This window comes from Clarias gariepinus, chromosome 1 (genome assembly GCF_024256425.1).
Source record: "Clarias gariepinus isolate MV-2021 ecotype Netherlands chromosome 1, CGAR_prim_01v2, whole genome shotgun sequence".
Taxonomy (NCBI): domain Eukaryota; kingdom Metazoa; phylum Chordata; class Actinopteri; order Siluriformes; family Clariidae; genus Clarias; species Clarias gariepinus.
In genome coordinates, this window is record NC_071100.1 from 4,947,116 (window position 1) to 4,965,812 (window position 18,697).

General features: G+C 37.6%; 2 protein-coding genes across 2 annotated transcripts; both read left to right on the top strand.

Moving 5' to 3' along the window:
• The first annotated feature begins 650 nt into the window (after positions 1-650).
• LOC128520455 (E3 ubiquitin-protein ligase TRIM39-like) lies at positions 651-6,330 on the top strand. The gene is made up of 6 exons (XM_053494739.1): positions 651-1,214; positions 1,303-1,398; positions 1,500-1,727; positions 1,826-1,967; positions 3,827-3,853; positions 3,944-6,330. Exons 1-6 carry the CDS (start codon positions 660-662, stop codon positions 4,486-4,488), a joined length of 1,593 nt encoding a protein of 530 aa, XP_053350714.1. The 5' UTR covers positions 651-659; the 3' UTR covers positions 4,489-6,330.
• Positions 6,331-7,845: 1,515 nt separating this feature from the next.
• LOC128520535 (E3 ubiquitin-protein ligase TRIM39-like) lies at positions 7,846-14,116 on the top strand. Its single transcript, XM_053494853.1, has 8 exons — positions 7,846-8,147; positions 8,241-8,518; positions 8,617-9,173; positions 9,292-9,387; positions 12,089-12,319; positions 12,415-12,556; positions 13,013-13,039; positions 13,176-14,116. The coding sequence occupies exons 2-8, from the start codon at positions 8,515-8,517 to the stop codon at positions 13,724-13,726; spliced, it is 1,608 nt and encodes a 535-aa protein (XP_053350828.1). The 5' UTR covers positions 7,846-8,147; positions 8,241-8,514; the 3' UTR covers positions 13,727-14,116.
• Positions 14,117-18,697: the final 4,581 nt, after the last annotated feature.

The following is an 18,697-nucleotide window of genomic DNA, read 5'->3' on the forward strand; positions in this document are numbered from 1 at the left end:
CACCTCTGTTCCCTTCCCCAACATGTCCATTGAAGTCTGCACCAATCACCACTTTCTCACCTCTGGTGATGATCTGCATCACTTCATCTAACTCACTCCAGAATGTCTCCTTCTCTTCTAACATTCCACACCCCACCATCAATTTCCAGTTTCATACTCATCCTCCTATTTGATACTTTTTTTTCACCTCCAAAACATTCCTTACAAACTCCTCTTTTAGGATAACTCCTACTCCATTTTTTTTCCTATCCACACCATAATAAACAACTTGAACCTTCCTCCTAAGCTTCTCACCTTGCTACCTTTCCACCTGGTCTGCTGGACACACAGTATATCCACCTTTCTTCTCTGCATCATGTCAACCAACTCTCTTGCCTTTCCTGTCATAGTCCCAACATTCAAAGTCCCTACTGTTCCTCCTCTTCTTCGAGCCTGAAATGTACATGATGATGTTATATTATTGAGAGAGGAATTGCTGGAGAATAGTGTGTCATACATCGCTATATGGATTTCAAATGTATTATTATTATTATTATTATTATTATTATTATTATTATGTGTTCCTGTTAAATTGTTTTTAGAATATTTTAATATTACATTACATTGCTGAAATAGTTCAATATTATAAATATTATCTCTTTGGGTCTCCTTTGTCAGTCATGGCTTCCCCCAGCAGTGTCCTGTGTGAAGATCAGCTCCAGTGCTCCATCTGTCTGGATGTGTTCACTGATCCAGTCTCTACTCCATGTGGACACAACTTCTGTATGATCTGTCTCAAACAGTACTGGGACAGCAGTTCACACTCCCAGTGTCCAGTGTGTAAAAAAGATTTTCTCAAAAGACCTGAATTACATGTAAATACTTTCATCTCGGGACTGGCTGCTCTATTTAAGAAGCAACTACTCCCTAAGCCTAAGAAGGTCCTGTGTGACTCCTGCACTGAGGAAAAGCTGGAGGCTGTAAAGTCCTGTCTCCGCTGTGGAGTTTCTTTCTGCAACGCTCATCTGATGATCCATAAATCTACACCTAAACTCATGGGGCACAAACTGATGGAGCCTGTTGAGAACCTGGAGGACTACATCTGTCAGAAACATGAGAGACCCATGGAGCTGTTCTGTAGAGACTGCCAGATGTGTGTTTGTCAGTTCTGTACTGAAGGAGACCACAAAACTCACAACACTGTTCCTGTAGTAGTGGAGAGTGCAAAGAATAAGGTTAAAAAGATTAGATAAATAATAACACATAATTTAATGTCTATAGAACAATACTAAATGTCTTTGTTTGAATCTTCTTACCTCATAGACTGGGCTGTTGCCAATGCAATCAGAAGTTCAGGAGATGATCCAAGACCGACTACGGAAAATTAGGGAAATCAAATATTCAGTAGCACTTGATGAAGTGAGTTTAAAGTAAGATTTTGTTATTAATAAAAACATGAAATCCTTTATTTATGTGTTTTATTAAATTAATAAAAATTCATTTTATTTGTCTCCTGTTAGAAGATCACAGAGAAAGCAGATGTTGTGGAGATTTTCAGTGCTCTGATGCGCTGCATTGAGAGAAGCCAGGCTGAGCTGTTTACAGTGATGGAGGAGAAGCAGAAAGCAGCAGAGAGGCAGGCTGAAAAGTTCATTAAAGATCTGGAGCAGGAAATCACTGAGCTAAAGAGGAGAAACACTGAGCTGGAGCAGCTCTCAAAAGCCGAAGATCACATCTACTTCCTAAAGGTCAGAGTCCCTCTGTTTCTTAATAGCAATGCAGCACATGACCCAACAGTAGTCACAATGCTGAGGGATCTTTTTCTTTTTCTTCTGTTGTACTGTAGATTTATCCATCTCTCTGTATCCTACCACACACCCAGGACTGGTTAGATTTTAGAATTAACAGTCATCTAAGCGTGGTGACTCAGATTAGAATAAAGCTTCAGGAGATGTTCAGTATGGAAGTGTGCAGGATTAATCCCATGAGTAAGTATTTACTGATTCATTAGATGTTTGTCTCCATTTAAAGAATTAGACCAGAGTAACATTGATTCTGTGGGTAATTTCACTGAATGATAATCTTGCTGTCTTTCTTCTACAGTATTATTAATCTATAATATATTTTTCATAACATTTAAATTTTATTGTACATAATTAGGAAATTTGCCATAATATACTGTGACCATTTTTCTTTTGACCGAGGTTTACACATACATTAGGATTGTATGGGAATTGTGGGTAGAAATACATAAATATTTGTCAGCCACAACATTATGAATACATACAAATAAACGGAAAAAGATTAATGGCATCACAACAATTGTACACATTTGACAGTAAGTGAACAAGTCAGGCTTAAAGGCTAAATTCAGTAGAATTTGGCAAGGATCAAATTGTTAGGGCAAGACTTATGGACTGCTCTCATTCAGCAGTGGTGTGTAAATGCCAACAGGGCAACAAGGGCTATTTCATCTAGCAGCCTATATAATGATATCTAAAAGGGATGTGTCACTACACACAGTGCTTCACTCTCTGTTTTGTCTGGTGCTGCGTAGCCCCTTTAGAGTGCCCATGCTAACTTCAAAATATCCCTACAAAAGGACCACACAAGCATGGGCTTTAAAAAAAAAAAGGCCAACTGATGGTGGCCTTTTCGACGCTCTCTAAGCCTTGTCCTGCTAAGAAACCCTGGTCCAGGCATTCATGTGGACATCATATTGACATGATTCCTGAACATTGTTGCAGACTAAGTACAGTACACCCCATCATATCAGTGTTATTTCCTACTGGCAGTGGCATTTTCAGCAGGATAATGTGCCATATGGCACTACAACTATTGTTTGAGGAACAAAGTGCTGTCCTGGGCTTCATACAGTATCTGCTGGTAGGATTTTTGCGCCCGATAGCACAGCAGCTACAAAACTGCAGCACTTGTGGAATGTTTCTGGTCTGCAGTTGTCAGGACCTACCAAAAGTGTCCCAAGGAAGGAAAACACGTGGACCAACAGCACTGTCCTGGTCTAATTGATGCCATGAGGAAGGAAGCCTAGCAGTATCAATAGCAATATTTAGCAGGTGGTAACAATGTTATCACTGATCAGTGTACAGGAAAGTATCTACATGTACAAAGTATGTACAAAGCTCCTTAGAAATAACATGCACTGGCAAGTGAAGTGAAAGCAGCAAAATTAGTGACGGAACTAATGTTTTCTTTTGTTTAGTTTTTTCCCTGATATGCAGTGGTTAGTACAGAAGACATATGAAATATAATATATTAATAATATAGATTTAGTGACAAGGCCATGGGCATCCAGGGCTCTTTGATACACGGGGGAGTGCACAAAGAGCTAGCACAATTGTCAAAAAATGCTTACTGCATATACTTTAGGGAAGTATATCTGAAGACTGAACAGATGGTATATACTTTGGGAAAAGATGGTACCAGGCTGCACTATGGGAAGAAGGAAAGTCAGCAAAGGCAGCGTGATATTCTTGGCAATTACAGTATATTCTTGTGCCATGTACCACCTACCTAAATATTGTTGCAGACCAAGTACACCCTGATGGCTGTGGTCTTTTTCAGCAGGATAATATGCCCTAATGTACTGTACTGGAAAACTTGTTGACAAAATATTGAAGTTGTTGACTTGTCCTCCACATTCCCTAGATGTCAATAAGATCAAGCATCTATTTGATGTGCTGGAAAAAACTGTGACTTTCACATGATTAGGCATGTGCTTTTAATTTTATGGTGTATATCCTGTGTTTTCTAGGTTTCTAGTGTTTGATGCTCTATTGTTATTTTTGGCAATGTATAATTTTCTCCACTAATCTTTCCCAATCAGAACTAAAAGAATTTCAACAATATGCAGGTGTGTGGGCTTTCAATATTCAAATAAACATTCTTTATTTCACAGTATGGACTGCTATATTAAACTTGTATTTTTTTTCCCTCTATGTAGTGGATGTGACACTGAATCCTGATACGGCAAATCCATTTCTTATCGTGTCTGATGGTGGGAAACAGGTTACACGTGGAAACGATCGACAGAATCTCCCTGATAACCCAGAGAGGTTTGATCGATGTGTTTGTGTTTTAGGAAAGGAAGGATTCTCCTCAGGGAGATTTTATTATGAGGTGCAGGTCAGAGGTAATACTGAGTGGGATTTAGGAGTGGCCAGAGGGACGGCTAATAGGAAGGGGGAGATCATAGCCTGTCCTGAAAATGGATACTGGTGCTTAAGTCTGAGAAATAAAACAGAACTTTCAGCTTGTGACTCTCCTCATGTTCCTCTATCCTTGAATCAGGCTCCTCAGAAGGTTGGGGTGTTTGTGGATTATGAGAAGGGTCTGGTCTCATTTAATGATGTTGAGGCTATGTCTCATATCTACTCTTTTACAAGTCAGAATTTTATGGAGAAACTCTATCCAGTCTTCAGCCTCTGCCTTAATCATGATAGTAAATACTCAGCGCCATTGATCATCTGTCGTGTGAACCAGCCTTAACTCTTCTACGGTGTTCTGGATAAATCTGACCGATTTACATGTTTTCTATCTATTAAAGTAAAGTAAATTTCATCCATTTCTCAATGGGTTCAATGACATTGTTCGCACATGGCATTTGAACACATAAAACAAATTAGAAATATTTTTTATTAAAAAAATGTGCATTTTAGGTGACTTGTATTCACTCATGGTGTTCCCGGTTTACCACAGTTGTTAAAAACCAAAACAGCAGCATTGTTTCAATCATAAAACTTTCTTGCAGCTCTAGGATATAAAGAATTCTGATGCCTTACTGAATGTTTAGTCTTTGGCAGCACGATATACCGCACATGAAGCTATGAAATTATATTTGAGAATGACAGTGATGAGGAGGTTGAGAGTGAGGAGGGTTTAGAGGAGGAAGAGTCAGAGGTTAAAGATGGCACAAAGTATAACCCAGAGGAGACATTCTGTCACACTGATAAGGAAAAAGACCCAGCTGAGCCTAGTGTGGTCTCCTTTTTCTCCAAATATGCAACCAAACCCTAACACTAACCTGTGGAACATCTTGTTTTCAACTTTTCCTCACAGACAGCATTGTATCCATTGTTATGAAGATGACAAACCTTGGGTGGAGAACATGTGTGTTGATTTTGTATGGTGTCTACAGATCCTGAAATAAATCTGCATCCAGCCTATGTGATGTGAACACTGGTCGGGGAATTTTTTACACTACAATGTCTTTCCAGACCTTCCATATATTCTGTCACCTGTGGTTTGCTTTGATAAGCACCACACAAGAGCATCCGAAGTCAATGAGATAAGCTGGTATCAGGGAAGTTCAGCAGGAGTGGGTGGAGAACATGCAAGTATACACAGGCAAACTGGTTTATGGTGTTCCTGAGAAAAATCAGGAGAAGGGAAGGGTGGTCTTAGAAATGACAGCAGGGCTACTTTAAAAGTGTAAACATGTTCATACAGTGTATGGGTTCAGCATTATATTTGTAATATAGTTAACTATTCTCTCTGTATATTTGGGATTTTGTTTTCAATGAATAAATCATTTTAGTCAGTTTGATTTGACCAGTTGTTATTTTGTGCTACAGTTTAAAAATGTAAGTTTTTCAAAAAAGTGACTTTGGTAAACATTTTAGTGAAGTGTGATAAAATTGTGTGATAGTACAATAGGTTTCATTTTAGTATTTTTAAAAGTCAAAATAATATTTATATAATACATTTTACCCAAAAACAATGGGTGGTATGAGCTTATGTAAATAAGGCCTGCAGGACATACAAAGCAAATACAGTTCGAAACACATAATGCTCACAGTACATGTACAGTATGTATTATTGTACATTTATAATGAAATAAAATTATCCTGGTCAAAAGTGCCTCAAAACATGAGTGTGAGCCAAAAACAAACACAACAGGAGGGGTGAAAATATTTGCCAGATTGAAATATTTGTTAAGATTTATAGGTGTCAAATGCCTTAAACAACATAAATCCATTAACCATTTTATTTACTGTATAGTTCTTGTAAAAGAAATCATTTGAATGGGACAGCTATTTATTTATTAATGACTCTTATGTTGTATGTAAAAGCATATTTGGATGCTGAGTGTATTTCTAATGGTTTTAGCTGAACTGAATTGTAAACCAATTGATGTAATCATGTTTTTTTTTGTTGTTTCTGTTCCTTAAAGAAAAAAAATAAGTATTTGCTATTCGATGGTCCGAGTCACTTCTGCTCATTTCATTTACTTAAGAAACTATCTGAATCATTTACAATAAAATGATGCAATGTAATCCAATCCACACAATAAAGGAAAAAATGTCTTTTAATTTTTTTTATTTAACATAAATATGTATTTGAAACAGCTGATATCTTGAGTAAAAAATGGTAAAAAAAAATTTTCAAGATCATCTCTTACAAGAAAAATAGAAATGTATGAAACAAAGTTTTTTTGTCACTAAGTGCCATATGTGCCATATCAGATCGCAAAACCCTATTTATTTATTTTTTTTTTTTTAAGAAGGGAGGTGTTATGACCCAGAGTCATATAGGTATGACAATAAATGTATTGCATACTAACTTGTTTTCTTTCCTACTTTGGATTTGTTGTATGCTTTGAAAGTGTTGTGTGTGTGCATGTGGGTGGAGTTATAGAGACCTCCTGTGACTGGCCCATTCAAACAGATTGAAGCAAGCTGATTGGACAAGCTGATGTTAAAAACCCACCACTTGACAGAGCTCTCTCTCTCTCTATCTACCCCGCCACTCTCAACTAAACCGCTTGCGTGTGAACTTTGCTTAGTGTGATGTGAAGTTAAAAAGTGCAGACTGAGCTGTGACGAAAACTGAGAAACAATTTTGGAAACTGTAGTTGTGTTGTTAACTAGTGAAAAAATAATCACTGTATGTCTTGAGCACTTTGTAGCCTCTGTAGGAGTGAGAAGCCCTGTTTATTTTTACCTTTGTATTTTTCTTCTGTTTCTTGTCTAGGAAGTTAGGTTAGACAAGTTTGTATTTTATTTAGCATTTGACTTTGACTAGGCAAACCTAGGGCGCGGTAGAGTATTTTTGTTTGTTGTTTTGGGCATAACTCAGAATCTAAATAAAGGCTACATTTCCTTTGTTAAACCTGGTGGCTACCTTTACTTGTGCGTGGGAAGGTGGTGAGAGGCCTTATGTTATGTCCATTACACCCCTAGGTAGAGGTCGTAACAGTTGTATGTACAGACACAAGTTGTGCCGATATCCATACACAGAGTAAAACAAACGCACTACACACAAAAGGTAAACAACATAGCACCATTTTGATACTGCCGCGCCACCATCTTGGAAAAGTGTTAGCAAGTTGGTTTACTAGCAACTTTTCATTCAGTTTCACACATTTTTTTTAATAAATAAAACAGACTTGCGTTTCCATATATTGTGAGTGTGTGTCTTTAATATTTGCAGGTCAGTAAATGTGTGGGATATTTTGTATAGATACGGCGGGCATTTCTGAAGGTTTCCATGTCACACACAGAGGTTTGGCCTGCCTTGGATCTGAGCTACTCTGAGTAAACAAATGCAAATGCAAATGTGGCAGGCCTCACAGGTGGTTTGCACAATAAAAGCAGTAAGAGAATTAAGCTGAAGGCCTGTGAAAATCTCAGCAGGGGTGAATAACACCATAAAATAAAAAAAAGTTAGTAATTCTAGTGTTAAATCACTATGGCTGACCATTTAATCACAGTTTGTACTGCATATACTTCATGGAAATAGTGTACTGTATAGTGGCCACATGTCTGCCACCTGCTGGCCAAACTGTGCATAAGAAATAGAGTATGGAAACGCCCGATTCTGGGAGTGGCCAAGATGTCACTTTTGTGAAACGAAAGCTAAGTACACAGTTGTTCCCCAATCAGAATTTCCTACTGTTTAGCAGACTGGGATCTTCAGTTTTAAAGCCTTTTTTTTTCAGTCTTTCTTTAAAATCAAAACAGGTAACTAATTTATTTATCGTCTATACCGGCTTTATTCTGTATTCAGGGTCGACACATAACTTTATGATTAACTGCTTTGGTAAAGCACACTAAAGTACTGTGCTATACATAAAAAAATTATTATATGAGCAGAGCTGTAACCAAATTTTAAAAGCTGTTTTTTTTTGTTGGAAAAGATAAAATCTGGTAAGTTAAATTACACGTGTGATTTTAATTTGTTAGTATTTTAGTAGGCGGTATGGTGGTGTAGTGGTTAACACTGTTGCCCTGCTCCTCCAGGGTCCGGGTTCGATTCCCAGCCAGGCTCGATTCCTGTCTCTGTGTGCATGGAGGTTGCGTGTTCTCCCTGTGCTTGGTGGCTTGACTCCCAGTACTCCGGTTTCCTCCCACAGTCCAAAGACATGTAGGTAAGGTTAATTGACGTTCCCAAATTGCCCGTAGTGTGTGTGTGTGCCCTGCGATGGATTGGCACCCTGTCCAGGGTGTACCCTGCCTTGTGCCCTTAGGCTCCAGGTCCCTGTGACCCTAAATACAGGATAAAGCGGTACAGAAGATGAGTGAGTGAGTATTTTAGTAGAATAGTTTTCTGCTAATGCGTGATGCTTTCTGATCTTTCATTTTACCTCTCTCTGTCATACTTGTATCTGTGAATCAGTCATGGCTTTCTCTGGGAGTCTCCTTACTGAAGATCAGCTCCAGTGCTCTATCTGTCTGGATGTGTTCACTGATCCAGTCTCTACTCCATGTGGACACAACTACTGTATGATCTGTCTCAGAGGGGCCTGGGACAGCAGTTCACACTGCCGGTGTCTGGTGTGTAAAAAAGATTTTTCCAAAAGACCTGAGTTACGTGTTAATACTTTCATCTCTGGACTAGCTGCTCAATTTAAGAAGCAAATTCCCCTCAAGCCTAAGAAGGTTCTGTGTGATTCCTGCACTGAGGAAAAGCTGGAGGCTGTAAAGTCCTGTCTGCACTGTGGAGTTTCTTTCTGTAACACTCATCTTATAACCCATATAACTACAGCTAAACTAATGAAGCACAAACTGATGGAGCCTGTGGAGAACCTGGAGGATTACATCTGCCAGAAACATGAGAGACCCCTGGAGCTGTTCTGTAGAGACTGTCAGACGTGTGTGTGTCAGTTCTGTACTGAGGGACACCACAGAACTCACCACACTGTTCCTGTAGAGGAGGAGAGTAAAGATAATAAGGTGAGGATTTTAGTCAGACAAATTCATTTGGCTTTATTTAAAAAAAATAAGATTGTTTCAAATTCATTAAAATTAATACTGTAACATACTAAAAAAATACTGTTTTGTTTTCATATAGACTGAGTTGTGGATGATTCATGCAGGAATTCAGCAGATGATTCAGGACCTACTGAAGAAAATTCAGGAAATCAAACATTCTACAAAACTGTATAAAGTAAGTTTTTATATTAATAGACATATTTTATAGTCAAAATATCATAACTCTGACACCCAAACTGGGTGTGAACTAACCATACTGTAAGTTGATATCTCACCAGAAGAACCACAAATCATAAAATAAAAGTCATATAGTTATATGACTACAACGTTAAAACATTACTGAGAATCTTTCTTTCATGCCCTAGATAGGTGCATTAACATGTACAGTATGACATAATCTTCCACTCAGACAATGAGGTTGCACAAGCCAGTGGGGTCTTAATGTCGGTCCCAAGCCTAAATAAAGGAGGAGAGTTGTGTCAGGGAGGACAGTCTACGTAAAACATATGCCAGATCAATATGTGGATCATGCAAAGATTTTAAAAAGTTAGTTAGTTAGCTAGTTAGTTTATGGTTGAAATAACAATAAATGCCTATTTGACTTGATATGCAAAATTGTTAAACCAATTGTTATAATCTGCCAAGCATATTTTCTAGACATAGAAAATATGCTCGACAGATAAATAACTAGATTATTAACCCTTATGTTGTGTGTTGTTTGTGGCTCACCAGTGTGGCCTCCCTCTTAAAGTTAGGCAGAGAAAAACGTTACTTTAACATGTAATTATTTAACATAATAATAATTTTTTTAAATAATGAAATAAAGTCATTTAGTCACAATATTCCGCTGTATTTCTTAAAATAATTTATTTACAAAAAAAAAAAAAAACTGTATTACTTTCATTTGTGTTTGTGTACACGGGGCGCTGGACAAACGAGTGTCTATGTAGGCGCGTAATTTTTTGAAAAGCATGTGATTTGTGGCTGAGGTCTAATTGGATTTTGATCTAAATTATCCTTGGGGCACAGCACTTTTTTTTCTCCCACTTTTGTTCTTAGCCAATTAATATTGTTTTTAAATATTTGGGCTCATGTGATTGGACCATTCTCAATGAGTCTTATTAACGGTCAGCAGATTGTTAGTTAATGTATTGAATAGTGATTGACTTGGATGCAGCTAAATATAAGAGGAAGTTCTATAATTTCTTTGCTAAAATACCTCTTCACAAGGCGATCGGACAAAAAGAGAAAAAAAAGTTAAAGAGCTTGGACCAGATCGACATTTAACAGGCACTCTTTTTTTAAAGCGACTTACAATTTTATCTCATTGCACATCTGAGCAGTTGAAGGGCCTTGCTCAAGGGCCCAACCATGACAACTTGGTGGTTGTGGGGTTTGAACCTGGGATCTTCTGAACCGAACTCCAATGCCTTAACCGCTGAGCTACCCCTGGCCAGTGGCTTGATCTTTTAATTAAGCAGCAGTCAAGTGATCACAGCCGAGCGTACACTCTGTGCTTTCTCAGCACTTCTTATGGCAAGCGGAGCAGATGACTAGATGCGATTTCAGTCATGCCTTTATTTTATACTAGTAGTAATGTTGCTTAATCACTCGATAAATGTCTATTTACAGGCGATTATTAAAAAGTCAATTTTAATTTTGTTTGCGCCTCCTCCAATTTTTTTTTTTTGCACCAGCCCCCACTGTGGCTCAAACTCATAATGTTCCCGGTCACTTATGACCGGATCATTTTATTTCATTATAAATCTGCCCATATCTTTATACCACACTTAGTTAGATGGTTTGTTTTTGCCATATACTGCTTAAATGAGTCCGTCCCCTAAACCTGATGAGACGCTTATTAACAGTGATGTCAAGACCTGGTTTGTAAATGATTGGCAGGTGCTCGACCCATTAATTAGTTTGAAACCATTGGAAAATATCATGTTTATATATATATATATATATATATATATATATATATATATATATATATATATATATATATATATATATATTGCTGCTTAATATATATATATACAGTAAGGTCAATAAGTATTTGATCACCCTGTGATTTTGCAAGTTCTCTTACTTAGAAATCATGAAGGGGTCTACAATTTTTAGCATAGGTGCATTTCCACTGTGAGAGACAGAATTTAAAAGAAAAATCTGGAAATCACATTGTATGATTTTTTAACTATTTATTTGTGAATCTCTGTGTCAAGTAAGTATTTGATCACTTGCTTATCAGCCAGATTTCTGACCCTCAAAGACCTGTTATTTTGCTTTTAAATAGTCCAGCTACACTCATGATTCTAAATTAGTAGCACCTGTTTGAGATTTTTAAGGAAAGGATCCATTAAACCCCATCTTTAATGCTCTGACTGAGGAAAGGAGGTTTTTGCCCAATATGTCACAATACATGGCCCTGTTCATCCTCTCCTTAATACAGTGCAGTCGTCCTGTCCCCTGTGCAGAAAAACACCTCCAGGGCATGATGCTCCCAGCCCCATGCTTCACTGTAGGTATGGTATTATCGGGATGATACTTATTATTCTTCTTCCTCCAAACACGGCGAATGGAGTTAAGACGAAAAAGTTCTACTTTGGTCTTATCTGACCACAGGAATTTCCCTATCTGACCACGTAAATCCCTTCATGATTTCTATATAAAAAAAACTTGCAAAATCACAGGGTGATCAAATACTTATATATACTAATATATATAATAATTATAATAATAATTATTATTATTATTATTATTTTTTACTGTTATGTATTGTTAATATTATGGCTCATTAGTACTCATACAGTTATCTCTCACCGATTGAGAAAAAATCAAAATCACTGCATAGAAATCAAGTTTAACTTTTTTAGAACAACACAGAAAAAGAAAAAATAGACAGTGTGGAGATCTTTAGTGCTCTGATGATCTGCATTGTGACAAGCCTTGCTGACCTACCTAAAGTAATGGAGAAGGAAAAGGCAACAGAGAGGCAGGCTGAAGAGTTCATTAAAGATCTGAAGCAGGAAATCACTGAGCTAAAGAGGAGAAACACTGAGCTGGAGCAGCTCTCACACACTGAGGATCACCTCCACCTCCTACAGGTCAGAGTCCCTCTGTTTCTCAATAGCAATGCAGCACATGACAGGACAGCAGTCCCCATGCTGAGGGATTTCTCCTCTCTCCTGCTGTACTGTAGATTTACCCGTCACTGTGCAGCCCTCCACACACCCAGGACTGGACTGATGTCACAATTAACTCTCATCTCAGTGTGGAGAGTCTGAGGAGGAAAATAATGCAAGAACTACTTAATAATGCAATGGAAAAGTTTGTTCACATTGGTAAGCATATATTCATTTCTCAGTTCTTAGGGAGCAAAGTTTTTCAGTAGTAAGTAAAAAATAAAGTCAGGAAATCCAAATTCTTGTTTTTTAGACTACCATCAACCATAGCAATGAAACACTTTGCTAATATTGTGTAAGTTCCCCTTGTACCACTAAAGCACCCCTAACCCATCAAGGCATGGGCTCCACAAATCCTCTAAAGAAGTAGCTGTAGCTGGTATCCTGCAGAAAGACATTTTTAATGGGGCTGCAAGAAACGATGTGATACATATCTTTGACAGAATATGCCTTTTTTTTTACTAAACTTGCCACTTGGCATCTAGCCACCTTTTCTCTGTTGCACAAGCACCACACCCATAATGATATGAGGTTAATGTTACAATACTCTACTGGAGTTCGTATTACTAAGCCATTTAAGACACTAAAGTACATTTGTTTATCTTTCACAAACAGAGCTAAAGAGAATTCAGCAACATGCAGGTCAGTGGGATCTATTTGCTTGTCTAACTGTATAAGTACTGTACAATGACAAACATGACTACATTTATAATGTTTTACAATTATTATTATTATTATTATTATTATTATTATTATTATTATTATTATTTTGTCTTAGTGGATGTAATACTGGATCCTGACACAGCAAATCCTTGTCTTTCCGTGTCTAATGATGGCAAAGAGGTCACATGTGAAAACATAATAAAGAAGCTTCCTGATAACCCAGAGAGGTTTGATCGTTGCATTTGTGTGCTGGGAAAAGAAGGATTCTCCTCAGGAAGATTTTATTATGAAGTCGATGTCAAAGGGAAAACTAAGTGGGATTTAGGCGTGGTCAGAGAGACTGTTAATAGGAAGGGAAACATTACGGCCTGCCCTGAAAATGGATTTTGGTGTGTGTCTTGGAATAATCAGGTTGGATATGTAGCGCTAGATTCTGCTTCAATCCCTCTCTCCTCGAAACAACCTCCTCAGAAGGTGGGGGTGTTTGTGGATTACGAAGAAGGACTGGTCTCTTTTTACAATGTTGAAGCAAAGCATCACATGTACTCTTTCACTGGTCAGACTTTCACTGAAAAACTCTATCCATTCTTCAGCCCTGGCCTTAATGAAGACGGTGGTAACTCAGTACCACTGATCATATATCCCTGGGCTCAAAACCAAGATTAGGTTATAAAAATAAAGTTGCCAAATGCCAAAAATTTAAAGATTATTTCTCCTAATTTGTCTTTCCTAAAGTAGAGCTGGTAAAAACTTGTCCTCATAATGCCTTTTATAAAACCTTTTATTTTTATTGGTCTGTATAATGGTATTTGTATAAATAACTACTTAATGACTTTCCTGTGCTTACTCCACTTATGTTTCCAATGAGTTTTCATCAAATTTGTTAGAACTAAATGTATTTTCATTGAAGGGACAATGTTTCACTGTTATAGAGGTTTAGTTTTCTTGTTTTCTCTCAAGATTCATTTAATCTCATATTATATATCACCCTGAACTCACCCTGTGAAACTACAAACCTGAATTAATCATTACTCTATAAATTAATCATTCACTTAATAAAACATATTCAACACAAATACATCCAGTCTCTGTGTGGTCACAAGATAATAATGCAGGATATGATTGCGTGAGTTTTAGACCGATATTAAAACTGCCATTTCTCTCGAAAGTATTAGAGAAGGATGTGTGCTTACAGCTGCAGACTTTTCTAAATGAAAATGCAATTTTGTAATTATTTCAGTCTGGATTTAAAGCACACCACAGCACAGAAACTGCACTTTTAAAAGTTTCTAACAATCTTTTATTGACAGCCGATTCAGGAGATTCTGCTATTTTAGTGCTATTAGATCTTAGTGCAGCGTTTGATACCATAGATCACAACATTCTTATCTCAAGCCTAGAAAACTGCTGTGGCATTCGAGGATTAGCACTGAACTGGATTAAATCCTATCTGACCAACAGAACCTTTTCAGTGAGCCTAGGTGGTTTTTCTTTTTCAGAGGCTTCACTAACTTGTGGGGTACCACAGGGTTCTATCCTGGGTCCTATCCTCTTTTCTTTATGTATGCTACCTCCAGGTTCCGTCATTAACAAGTATGGAATCTTTTTTCACGACACCCATACAGTATCTATTTGCCTTTGAAGAAAAAACACACTAATAATGCCATCAAGTCCCTTATAGCTTGTTTAGATGACATTAAAACATGGATGTCTCTAAATTTTCTTAAATTAAATGAAAATAAAACTGAGATTGTGGCCTTCGGAAAAATGGATTCCTTGTGTGCTCCTGGCAGCGACTTTGCTCCATTAACGAACTACTGTAAACCATTTGTAAGGAATTTAGGCATTATATTTGATAATGATTTTAAATTTAATAAACAAATAAACTCAGTTGTTAAATCTAGTTTCTTCCAACTGAGAATTTTAGCTAAGATTAAATCTCAACTTGATCACTGTAATGCGTTATATACAGGAATCAGCCAGTCATCTCTTTCTCGTCTACAGCTTGTCCAAAATTCTGCTGCTAGACTTTTAACCGGTACACGCAAAAGTGACCACATCACTCCAATATTAAAGTCACTTTACTGGCTCCCGGTTCGCTACAGGATTGATTTAAAAATTTTATTACTTGTTTTTTAAATCACTGAATGGTTTTACACCTCTGTACATCTCTGGGCTTTTACAACCGCATGCAATATCAAGAAATCTTAGATCCACAGACTAGTTACTCCTTTCTGTCCCAAGGTCTAGACTAAAGCTCAGAGGTGACCGAGCATTTGCTGTTGCTGCACCTAAATTATGCAATGGTTTACCATTTAATATTAGAGCAGCACCTACATAAGAAACTTTTAAATCCAGACTAATAAACTCACTTCTTTTACCTGGCTTTTACACCTGGCTGAGAAATTTGACCCTCTTTTATTACTTTTAATTTTTAATTTTACTTTTAGTTAGTTTAATTGATTATTTTTTATTAAATTGTTTATGCATGTTTTCATTTGATTACTGTTTTATTAACTGTCACTAACTAATTTTTATAGTTATATTAAATTTTATAAGCCTTCATTTTATTCTGTTTATTTCTGGTCATTTTATTTCTATCATTGTACAGCACTTTGGTCAACTTCGGTTGTTTTTAAATGTGCTATAAATAAATTTGACTTGACTTAACTTGAGTCTAACATCAGGGCCATTCCAATTATCAACATAACTGTTATTATAAGCATGAATCAAAATACAGAAAGGAACAGACACACTAGGACAATCCAGAATAATTTAACCAGCAAACAGCTGTCAGGTAAAAACTAAGAATTTTAAATTCAATTCAATTCAATTCAATTTTGGAAGTGTGTATGTGTGAGAAAAAATGTGTCTAGATAATAACGAGATGAATAAATGGATAATGAATGAAATGTCTCTGATGAGCAAGCCAATGGTGACGGCGATGGTGGCAAGGAAAAACTCCCTGAGATGGCAATAGGAAGAAACCTTGAGAGGAACCAGACTCAATCAGGGAACCCATCCTCATTTGGGTGATAAAAGATATAAATTATATAACATCATCTGTGTTATGCAGCTGAAAGTTCAATATAGCAGAAGTTCTTTAAATTAACATGAAGTCCAGTTCAGCATAGGGAGTCAGCAGGTGCAGAGGGCAGATGGGGTCTGGATCACTGGAAGCACAGGAGCAGCATATGTAGCTCCAACCATCATAAAGCAGAATCCAGCTGGAGCTGGTCCTTTTCTGGAGGCCTCAGGAACCTTGTAGGGTTGGCCTTTGTCTACTGAAGCTGGCACAATCTCCAGATGCCTCGGGATGGGTAGAAAAATACAGAACAGATAGAGAGAATTATCGTTGTTGCCATTCAGGATAGATGTACTGGAGTATAAAGTTATGGGATGAGTTACGCGTATGCCAGATTAAAGAGATGCGTCTTAAATACTTTTAAACTGGGAAACTGTGTCTGAGCCCCGAACACTGTCTGGAAGGCTATTTCAAAACTTAGCCTTCGAGCTAAATATGAAAATGTCCTACCCCCTTTTGTAGATTTTGCAATTCTGGGAACTACCAGAAGTCCAGAGTTTTGTGATCTTAAGGAACGTGGTAAATTGTAGCATATCAGAAGACTGGTTAGGTATGTGGGAGCTAAACCATTTAAAGCCTTGTATGTAAGTCATACTATTTTGTAATAAGTTCTAAACTGAACAGGTAGCCAGTGCAGGAATGATAATATTGGGGTTATATGATTATATTTTCTGAATCTAGTGAAAACCCTGGTGGCTGCATTTTGGAATAACTGAAGCTTGTTTATTTAGGATGCAGGACAACCACCTAGTAATGCATTACAATAGTCCAGTCTGGAGGTCTTTTCTGCATTAGATATGAACAAGATGAAAACATGGGAAACTTTGAAAAATGTGGTACAGTTCTAATAGGCTTCACATAATAAGATGTCACATGAGATAAAATAATATATAGATTTGAACTGATAAACTAATGAGAAGGTAACTGGATACAGGTGAACACAATAAGAAAAGCACTAGGGAGTCATATCAATACAAGATATGAATGAAGGCAACACTGATCCCAGCAGGGAAAGTCGCCCAGCCGACTGACATCGAGGAGAGAGTCCCGTGGTCACACTCAGAGAGAGTTGGGAGGGGCTCGTCTTGGCTCCCTTTGCTTGATCCACTCTGCCACTCTGCCCACCACCTCCTTTCGCCAGCCGTGTGCCCGCATGCCAGCTGGGCACTGCCGATGGATCTGCCCATGCACACTTTCACATCTTTCTTTCTCTTTTATCCGTCCTCCCTCATTTACCTCTTTTCTACCCCATCTTGCCTTAATAAAATTCCCCTTTCTCCCGTAAGAACTCGCCTCGTGTCCATGTGACTGTGGTGCAACCCATGCACAGGGGTCGAACTCTTATTGCAAATTCCACATACTAAGGGAATTTAGGGAGCACTTACAGTGGAATGTCAAATTGCGAGTAAGGCCGTTTGCGAGCAAAGTGTGTGTTCTGCAGTAACTCCCTAATCTTGTAATGTACAGTACTTACACCTTTTCGTTTTGATATAAACACACAAGCCACTGCTGCAAGCCTTATCAAAATAAGATGAGTTGAATGTAATCCAATTTATTGTCCAGGAAGCACACATTGGAGAGCTAGCTGGCTCAGTTTTGTTTTTAGCCGACCACAGACTAATCTCGCTTGTTGGGCATTTTTTCCCTCGGGGCTTTCCATAGCTAGGCATACGCACTTCGCGAGTATTAGAGCTCAGTTTTGGTGAATGGTGGAGAATAAACAGTTAAAAAGGATTTTGTGTGCTCTTGTTTTTTTTATTGTTTTTTTATATTACAAAGTGTTTAATCGAACCCAGCAAGAATGCTCGTTCACATTAACAAGAGTGTGATAACGTTAATTGTAAGATGGCAGGCAAGTTGTTCATGACGTAGAACGTGGGCGGGCAAGTTGTTTGTGATCTAGAACGTGGGCGGAAATTATGCAAATATGTTACGGAGTGACGTGGATCCGTAACAGAGTAAGAATAGATTTGCTAACAACTCGTTTAGGCGAATGTGAGCCGATTCTTTTTTTTAATAGACAAAAACTTTATTTATCGTGCACTGTCAGCGTCACAGATAGTGCAGGTATTTTATGTTCACATACAGCTACATGACACACTGCATGAAAGAAAATATTTGAAAAAGCATAATAGTGGCACTTTAAAGATCCATTTTCTCTCTGTCTCTGTATCAGCCTTTGCTTTATTTTTACTTTACAATAATTCTGTTAGTTTGAACTCACATGTGTGTCATTAGAGATGTTCCTTGTTTATTTTTTTCCAGATAAAACAGTGTTAACATTAAAGTGTGTGTGCATGCGAGTGTGTTAAACTCAAATAAGAGAGGAGGAAGAGTAAATGTAAAAGATAAGAAGGGGTAGAGGGGGAGGGGCTCATTCCTCCTCTCCTCTTACTTTAGCTTCACACACACACACACACATACAGCACCTGCATACATAAATGGAAACATTTATTTGTCTGGATTTATTTTTACTTTCTTTAAAGGTAAACAGCAGGTTAATTTGTAGATCGAACGTTTGGGCACCCCAAGTAAAAATGTGTATTAATGTG

What these genes read in the sequence shown, in the direction of transcription:
- LOC128520455 (XM_053494739.1), top strand. Translation starts at nt 660, where the DNA reads ATGGCTTCCCCCAGCAGTGTCCTGTGTGAAGATCAGCTCCAGTGCTCC. An exon ending in GTGCAGGATTAATCCCATGA is followed by an intron (nt 1,968 to 3,826) that starts GTAAGTATTTAC and finishes TTTCCCAATCAG; the next exon opens with AACTAAAAGAATTTCAACAA. An exon ending in AGAATTTCAACAATATGCAG is followed by an intron (nt 3,854 to 3,943) that starts GTGTGTGGGCTT and finishes CCCTCTATGTAG; the next exon opens with TGGATGTGACACTGAATCCT.
- LOC128520535 (XM_053494853.1), top strand. An exon ending in ATTCTACAAAACTGTATAAA is followed by an intron (nt 9,388 to 12,088) that starts GTAAGTTTTTAT and finishes TAACTTTTTTAG; the next exon opens with AACAACACAGAAAAAGAAAA. An exon ending in ATCACCTCCACCTCCTACAG is followed by an intron (nt 12,320 to 12,414) that starts GTCAGAGTCCCT and finishes GCTGTACTGTAG; the next exon opens with ATTTACCCGTCACTGTGCAG.